At 37.9% G+C, this 8282-nt stretch overlaps 1 protein-coding gene across 1 annotated transcript; it reads left to right on the plus strand.

The window, feature by feature from the left end:
* Window positions 1-1747: 1747 nt before the first annotated feature.
* Window positions 1748-5864, plus strand: LOC103935385 (plastidic ATP/ADP-transporter). Its single transcript, XM_048587178.1, has 5 exons — window positions 1748-2848; window positions 3402-3656; window positions 4389-4532; window positions 4624-4971; window positions 5223-5864. Exons 1-5 carry the CDS (start codon window positions 2096-2098, stop codon window positions 5574-5576), a joined length of 1854 nt encoding a protein of 617 aa, XP_048443135.1. The 5' UTR covers window positions 1748-2095; the 3' UTR covers window positions 5577-5864.
* The last annotated feature ends 2418 nt before the right edge of the window (window positions 5865-8282 follow it).

The raw sequence follows: 8282 nt of genomic DNA on the forward strand, positions 1-8282 counted from the left end.
GGACTGTTAAGACCTCTCTGCTCCACTTAGTAGTTGTTGCGAATTCTTGAAAAATTTGTAGTTTATCATTGGATTTAATTCCATAAATACAAGATGCTGTGATCAATTTGCAAATCAGTTATGAGGTTTCTAAGTGATTTGAATTCAACAGAAAGGTTTTGTATGTTAGGCCAATGTTAATTGCGTTTTACATATTGATGTTGAAGATATAAGGGAAATTGGTAGTTAATTTGAATGCTAGGAATTGAATTAGAACTAGAAGTCAACCCAACTTCTTAGTCCAACAGTGCACCAAACACTTCACCAAGTTAGTCTAGCTTAGTCTATTCTAAGCCAGTCCAGCTTTGTCCCTAAAGCTAGTCGAGTTCGAGATAGTCCGGTGCAACAAACGCATCCTCATAGAACTTAATATGGTCAACTGAATGTGCATTATCCTCCAAAGTAATAATGTTATTGCCGCCTCAACCAATTTTGCATGCATATCAAGGCCTCCATACTAAATGTAAGGATGCTACCAAATAACTAATTACACCACAACATCAGTGTTTTAAAAAATGTGCCCCAAGGTGCGTCTAAGCAGTTTCGGAGGCAGGGCTTCGGTGAAATCAACTCTGCCCAGTGGAGTAGGCGAAAACTCGCCTAGACGTAGGTTGAGGCGTGCCTAAGGTAGTCAATTGGGTGTTATTTTGTGTAAGAGCTACTAGAATCTGGAAATTTTTTGGTTGAATATGGAAGTTGCAGACGCAACATGGCTGCTTGAACAAGATGAATAGCATGGCATCGTTTGTTGTGCTTTCATTTGCTTACTTTTTGTTTTTTTTAATATTATTTTTTTGGCTGATTCTTTTTCTCTTTAAAGTGACTTTCAGCTATCCAGCATCCCAACTTCCAACATATTCATCCAACATATCTATATTATTTTATAGATTTGAAGAGACTCATTTCTATAAACATATCTTGTAACTTAATATTCCTTAAAAAGTAAGTGGCCGGAAAGAAAAATAGTATTTGTTTGTTTGTTTGTTTGTTTTGTTTTTATTGTTTTTTTGTTTTTTTTGTGTGTGTAACGTTATATATATTTTTCTTCTTAAAATGTTTATTCTTGTTTTTCCTTTTAAGACTCTTAAGTATTCCACCAAAATATTATACAATATATAATTTATACTAAAAATCATAAGTCTCGTGAGGTTAGGCTTCGTCTCACACCTTAAGGTTTTCACCTATGCAAGGCTATCCGTAGAATGTCTCGCTTACGTCTTTTCCTTTTAACACATTGTTGTGTATTGAATTAAATTTGTTTGTATTATACAGCAGGTTCGATTTTGATTCGATTCAAGATATTAAGAACACTGAAACTAAATCGTTTTTTAACTTGCAGTTTGATTTTAAACCGAAATCGTTTCAAAATCGCAAAAATCAAATTGTTCAGGCCAATCCGATTTGGTTTTTGCCGATTTCGATTTTCAATTCCAAGTGTCCATCCCATCAAAAAGTGAAAAATATCTTAAGGGCAGGGGCTCATCTTTATTTTGTCCCCATTCAAGGGCGTTTTGGTGATCTTATTAAAAAAAAAAAAAAAATCGTAGTGTCATAATATAGGTGTACTTTGGTCAGTGCAATTTGCCCCAAGAATCAGTCTTTTGCAATCTTTCCGGGATTGCTTTCCGTCGACCCCCGACTGTGTCGCTTACCCATTCATTTTTCCGAATTAGCCTCCACTCACACTCTAATCTGACTCACATCACTCCATCTCTGTTTAATTTAAATTTCTGATAAGAAAAATTAATTTTCTTCTTCACTGATGGAGAATTGTCTTTCTGGGTTACGATTCACAGATTGCAGAACCCATTTTTTAATTTAATCTTCCAAACTTGGAAAAAAAATCTCCACTTGAAAATTTTATTGGTTTGGCTTGTATTTTCCTTTTCATAAAATATTAAAGATATTTGTTTCTTCCCTTTACACTTCTCTGAAAATCAATCTTTTTTCTTGAGGCAGCCACCTTATCTCTCCCTTATCTGTGTCTCTCTTCATGTTCTTCTCTTGAGAAAACCTACCTCTGAATTTTCTTGAAGGAACCTAAGAGAGGGGAGACATGGAGGCTGTCTTACAAACCAAAGGGCTTCTCTCTCTTCCCTCAAACCCCAGAACCAAGGTTTTTCAATCTTCTTTGGGATTAAAGCAGAGATTTTTCTCCACCAAACCCAAAACCCCAGGTGGGTTTTCTCTATCCTCCAATGGGTTCCCGAAATTTCCAAGCTTTGTCCCAAAAAATCATGGGGTTGCCCCAGTAGAGAGGAACTTGTTCATCTGCAGGGCTGAGGCTGCAGCTGCTGGGCAGCCAGCATTTGGGGAATCTGAGCAGCCCAAGTTCCTTGGGATTGAGACTGTGACCCTCAAGAAAATCATCCCGCTTGGGTTGATGTTCTTTTGTATTTTGTTCAATTACACAATCCTCAGGGACACAAAAGATGTGTTGGTTGTGACAGCCAAAGGGAGCAGTGCAGAGATTATACCTTTTTTGAAGACCTGGGTGAATCTGCCTATGGCTGTTGGGTTTATGCTACTCTACACAAAACTCTCTAATGTTTTGTCCAAGAAGGCTCTCTTCTACACTGTTATTCTACCTTTTATCGCCTTTTTTGGGGCGTTCGGGTTCGTCCTGTATCCTCTCAGTGGCTATATCCACCCTGAAGCCCTTGCTGATAGTCTTCTCAACGTTCTCGGCCCGAGATTCCTTGGTCCTCTTGCAATTTTGAGGATTTGGAGCTTTTGTTTGTTCTATGTCATGGCTGAATTGTGGGGGAGCGTCGTGATTTCTGTGCTTTTCTGGGGGTTTGCCAATCAGGTCCTTTCGTAGACAAATCTATCATACCAAAAATATAGATGAATTAATGATTTATCTGGCATAAACTATTTCTAGATTGGTTGTTCATACTTTCCAGTCTCGGTTTTGTATATAATTGTTCAGGACTGGGAAATTATGTGAACACAATATATGGTATATATGTCTCTGTGATGTGTCAGTTTTTCAGAAGTATAACTGAAATGTATTTTGCGATTGGAATTGGAAGCTTGGTATTTTAATCATACACTTATAATATGCTAGATTCCTTTTTGGATATCTCTATCTGCTATTTGCCTCAGCAGATTGGACAAGAACTTACTTTTCTGCTCAAGGGTCTTGCTTTCTAGTTTCTAAGCATGATTCGTATCAGAATTTATTTTTTCATATTACGGTTTTTATTTTGCAACAACCCCATTTGAGTTGTATAACAAGATATGGATTCTTATAGAATACTAGGAATGATCTCAAAGTTTTCCCCGGTCGAAGTTTGAGGTCTGCATCACTGTCATTGACTGGGAACTGTAAATAATTAAGGTTACATGCATTTGTGCAGATCACTACCGTTGAGGAAGCAAAGAGGTTCTACCCTCTTTTTGGATTGGGAGCGAACGTTGCACTAATTTTCTCAGGCAGAACAGTGAAGTATTTCTCTAATCTGAGGCAAAATTTGGGTCCTGGAGTTGATGGCTGGGCCATGTCCTTAAGGGGTATGATGAGCATTGTGGTGTTGTTGGGGTTAACTATCTGTGGCCTGTACTGGTGGGTAAACACTTATGTTCCTCTTCCCACCCGTAGCAAGAAGAAGAAGGTAATATTTTTGTCACATCTCAATTGTGTTGTTGGGCTGCATGTATCTGTTATTTTTGGTCCCAAATATTCAGTCTGTTCTGTTTATCAGCATTACTATTTTTCGGCATTACCATACGTTAATATGTTTCTGGGAAGTTAAAAACGTATCATATTGTTTACTATCTTATACATACTCTGGTCACTTGTCAATTACCATATGTTAATATGTTTCTGGGAAGTTAAAAACGTAATATATTGTTTATTATCTTATACATACTCTGGTCACTTGTCAGTTGTCATTGTTAATGCGTCCAGGAATTTATGCCAATATTTTCATAGTGGTCATGTTTTCTGTTTTTTTTTTTTTTTTTTTTTTTTTTTTCTTTTCTAATTTCTTAATTTTGGTTAACAGGTGCTTGAATGATTCCGGGTTATTAAAGCGATATATTTTCTTTGAAATGTTTAAGAAATCATGTTTGTTTATCATTTTATTGGTAATAACTCTTATGCTAATGGCATGGATGGAAGTTTCATATTGTTGAGTGATGCCTCATTTGTTATGAAGTGGCACCATTGTTCCTATTTTTAATTTTTCTAAACTATACGGAATGAATTCCAAAAAAGAAAATATGAATGTATACTGAAGGATACCTGTGGTTTCCAATTGATTGCATAATTTTGCTGCAAATCCTCAATTCAAACCCTATATTTGGACTTGATGCATCTTTAATAACTCTCAATTACCTTGCAGGAGAAGCCAAAGATGGGGACAATGGAGAGCTTGAAATTTTTGGTGTCTTCACCGTACATCAGAGATCTTGCCACTTTGGTGGTTGCATATGGTATTAGTATCAACCTTGTGGAGGTTACATGGAAATCGAAGCTCAAAGCTCAGGTAGACCTTAGCCCGATTTTCTTAATCTTTGGCTATATTTTTTTTTTTTCACTAATTGGCCTCTCTTCTTGTTTCTCTGCAAATTGTGCAGTTTCCAAGCCCAAATGAGTACTCTTCTTTTATGGGCGACTTCTCAACTGCCACCGGAATAGCAACTTTCACAATGATGTTGCTAAGCCAAGTTATATTCGAAAAATATGGATGGGGAGTTGCTGCCAAGATCACACCTACAGTGCTACTTCTGACTGGAGTTGGTTTCTTCTCTCTGATATTGTTTGGTGGCCCACTTTCACCCGCTATTGCGAGCCTTGGGATGACTCCTCTTCTTGCAGCAGTATATGTGGGTGCTCTGCAAAACATTTTCAGCAAGAGTGCCAAGTACAGCTTGTTTGACCCATGCAAAGAAATGGCATATATTCCCTTGGATGAGGACACCAAGGTTTGGACTCTCTTACTCACAACCCGCAGTTTTAGAATTTGGGTTGGCAAATAGTTTCAACTGTGGCTGTTTTTATTTGTTTATGTTGTCTATCAGTTAAGACATTTGGGGGATTGAATTGGGGGAGCTTATTTGAATCTAGGGAGGTTTCGGTCGTATTTTGAATCCTGTTCAAGAAAAAGTTTGACTTTTCTAATTTGAGTTTTTTTGAGCCCTTTTGTTTTACGTTCCTTGTTAAATTATTTCTGTAGGTTAAAGGAAAGGCGGCCATTGATGTTGTCTGCAACCCATTGGGGAAGTCTGGTGGTGCTCTGATTCAGCAGTTTATGATTTTAACCTTTGGATCACTTGCCAACTCAACACCTTACCTTGGAGGAATACTTCTGGTGATTGTTCTTGCATGGCTGGCAGCAGCCAGGTCTCTAGACACCCAGTTCACTGCATTGCGAAGGGAGGAAGAGCTCGAGAAGGAGATGGAAAGAGCGGCAGTTAAGATCCCAGTTGTGGCCCAAGAGGGAGGTCGGAATGGTCCTCTTGCCAGCGACTCAGTGCTGAATCCAACAGCCGGAGACTCAACCGGTGGAAAACCTCCGCGCAGAATATGATGTGTCCTGTTTGAGGAAGAACCAGAGGGTTGATGAGATTGAGAAGCAGCAATATTTGGTGAAGTTATTGGTTGGTAGGATCTTAGTTTGCTTAAAAAATAAACAGCTGATGACTTCTTATGAGTCCAGTTTATTCATAGGCATTGAAATTGCATTATCTGTTTAGTTGAAGTTGCTAATAGTTTAATTGGATTGAATTAATAAACTTGGTTGATTCATTATTTAGAAATGTTATTCTTATTGGAAATATTGTATGCATAAAGCTAAGCATTCCAGATTTTACATGCATGTTGTGTTTTCATCTCATAAATTCAGGACTGGTTACAATACTTAGTACTATCACACCATATGACGATCACATACAAATACCTGTAAGCATTGTAGTTAAATCACATAAATTCGTTGTACACCGTGAGGTGCAAACACTTTATTTTTAAAGTGGGCCTATGAATAGATATTTTTTTATCATTCAAAGACATAGTTTGCTACCCCACTTGTAAGGGTGGGGTGTCCCTACTCACCCAAAAGACTGAAGGCGTGCTTAAAGTGACTTCACAAAAGTGAATAGATTTCAAGTATCATGCCTCACTTGACCAAGGCTCCATCACCCATCAATCATTTTAATGCCCTACTTAGTTACAAACCTACACTATCAGGATAATTTTAGATATTTTTAAGTCGTGGTGAGCCAAAAAATTTCAGTATACTTAGAAGTTCAAATCAAACTCGCAGTCAGTTGAAAAGATTTAGTTCAGTTGGTGGGTTCAATTGTTGACTGATGTATAAATGCTGTTATGGAGGGATTTTATGATAAAATGGGATTCGCTTGTGTCATAGAGCCGGAAACCAGTCCTTCAGATGAAGTTGAAGCTTCGAAAGCGGAGATCTTCTGTGGACACAGCGAAGGACTTGCAGTTGCATCTGGGCTCATTAATACAGAGCCTGGGATGCCTGTATGGGTGACTAAGAACCTTTACATGTGCCAAAGCTGTCACAGTACTATCAAATTTATCTCCAAGTTGTGCGTCGGGAGATTTCTGTCAGGCATACTGAAAAGTTTCACCATTTTAAGGATGGCTCCTGCACTTGTGGGGATGAAGGTTACTGGGGAAACTCCGATAAATGAGCTGCCGGAGGAATATTTAATCTTAGAGAAGTGTGGGGCTGTAGATAATTTGGGCACAAAGAAGATGTACCGCAGAGATCTCAGGAGGCGAAGTTGCTGCTTTCTGTGATGGCACTTCAAGTTGAAACTTTTACTGCCCTCTTGGAGCAACTTCAGAAGCCCGAAATACACAAGCAGCCTACGAAAGTGTGGTTATTTATGCAATACAGTGGTTTAAAACGTTGTCCACTTCCAATGGATAAGGACGTGCATTGAACTTACTGGCACGAGATTGTAGAGCTCTGTTTATTGATGCACTAATGATTCTGAATGTGGGATTTGTTTGTTGGATTTGTTTTCTGCAGATACTAGGGCTTCAGTTCAAATTTCACGTACGGCCTAAAAGGGGCTTCAACTTACAGTATCACACATGACAAACATTGGTATGAGATCACATATCTATTCCATTTAATGTAGATCATGGTAAACATCTATGACGCGTTTACGTAACCGTAATGAAAAGAGGAGGAGTTGGAATGAGGAGAAGTCAGAATCGGATTCCTGTTGAAAACATTTACTTAAATATTCTGGAATCGGAATAGAATTCCATAAAGCTGTTTACTAATTCAGCAGAATCGGAATATAAACTAGTATGTTTACTAAAATGCCCTTGTCCCAAATCAAATATGTATTAATGCTAGCCAAGATAGTGTAAGCCACCGTGGTTTGTGTATATTGTTTATAACTTGCTCTTTGTGCTCGATGTTACTTGAACTATGCTTAGGCATGCTCATTTTGTTCTTAGGATTGTGTATGTCATGAACAGTTTGAAATTCCACATGGTGGAATGATAAAGTTTTATAAATGTGTTAGACAACATAACAACTATTTAGCTTGCGTTTTAGAGAGTGAACTGATGAAAATTTTCCATATCTTTGGTTGTATCAGGGTAGTCTCGGCCACCATGCCACATTTCAGTGTTTCTTGAAGTTACTGATTCACGGAATACTTCCAATGACAGGAGTTGTTTTGTGAGCCATTGTTTGTCGGTTGTTAACCAGAGGATGGAGGAGAAGTCTGTCACAAATGAGTCTCAGAACAGCTACTCCAAAGCTGCGAAGGACTGGGCTGGCGTGAGTTTTGTTTAATAGTAAATAAATGAAGGAAAAACATTAGGAACAAATAAAGAGTGGGAAATAACTTCATTTAAGTTAAAATTTTACATCAAAGTACATCTATCTAACCATCATAACCAACCTAAACAAACTAGCCATACCCTGCCTAGGCATCATATTATCAACAAAATATTCATAACCTGCCTAAACATCGGATTGTCAACAAAATATTCCTAACCTGCCTAAACATCATAATATCAACAAAAAGTAGTTCTTCACCATCATGGTGTCATCTAATCAGTCAATAGATTTACAAAACATTTACAATTTTCCTTGATATGTCATTATGGTAGCAAGCATGTCATAGCATTAGCAAAAAACTAGCATTCATAGACGTCATTATGCACCCAAGTCTGCAATAAAGTAGTCACATATGCACTCTTCCTTTCATCAGACATGTTGAAAAAGACCATCAGAAGGTCATGT

The sequence above is a fragment of a genome, unplaced genomic scaffold (assembly GCF_019419815.1).
Source record: "Pyrus x bretschneideri cultivar Hongxiangsu unplaced genomic scaffold, Pyrus_bretschneideri_v1 Contig26, whole genome shotgun sequence".
Classification (NCBI taxonomy): Eukaryota; Viridiplantae; Streptophyta; class Magnoliopsida; order Rosales; family Rosaceae; genus Pyrus; species Pyrus x bretschneideri.

Coding starts and splice junctions, on each gene's coding strand:
- LOC103935385 (XM_048587178.1), top strand. CDS start 2,096: ATGGAGGCTGTCTTACAAACCAAAGGGCTTCTCTCTCTTCCCTCAAAC. Junction 2,849..3,401: donor TCTGGGGGTTTGCCAATCAG/GTCCTTTCGTAG, acceptor GCATTTGTGCAG/ATCACTACCGTTGAGGAAGC. Junction 4,972..5,222: donor CCTTGGATGAGGACACCAAG/GTTTGGACTCTC, acceptor TTATTTCTGTAG/GTTAAAGGAAAGGCGGCCAT.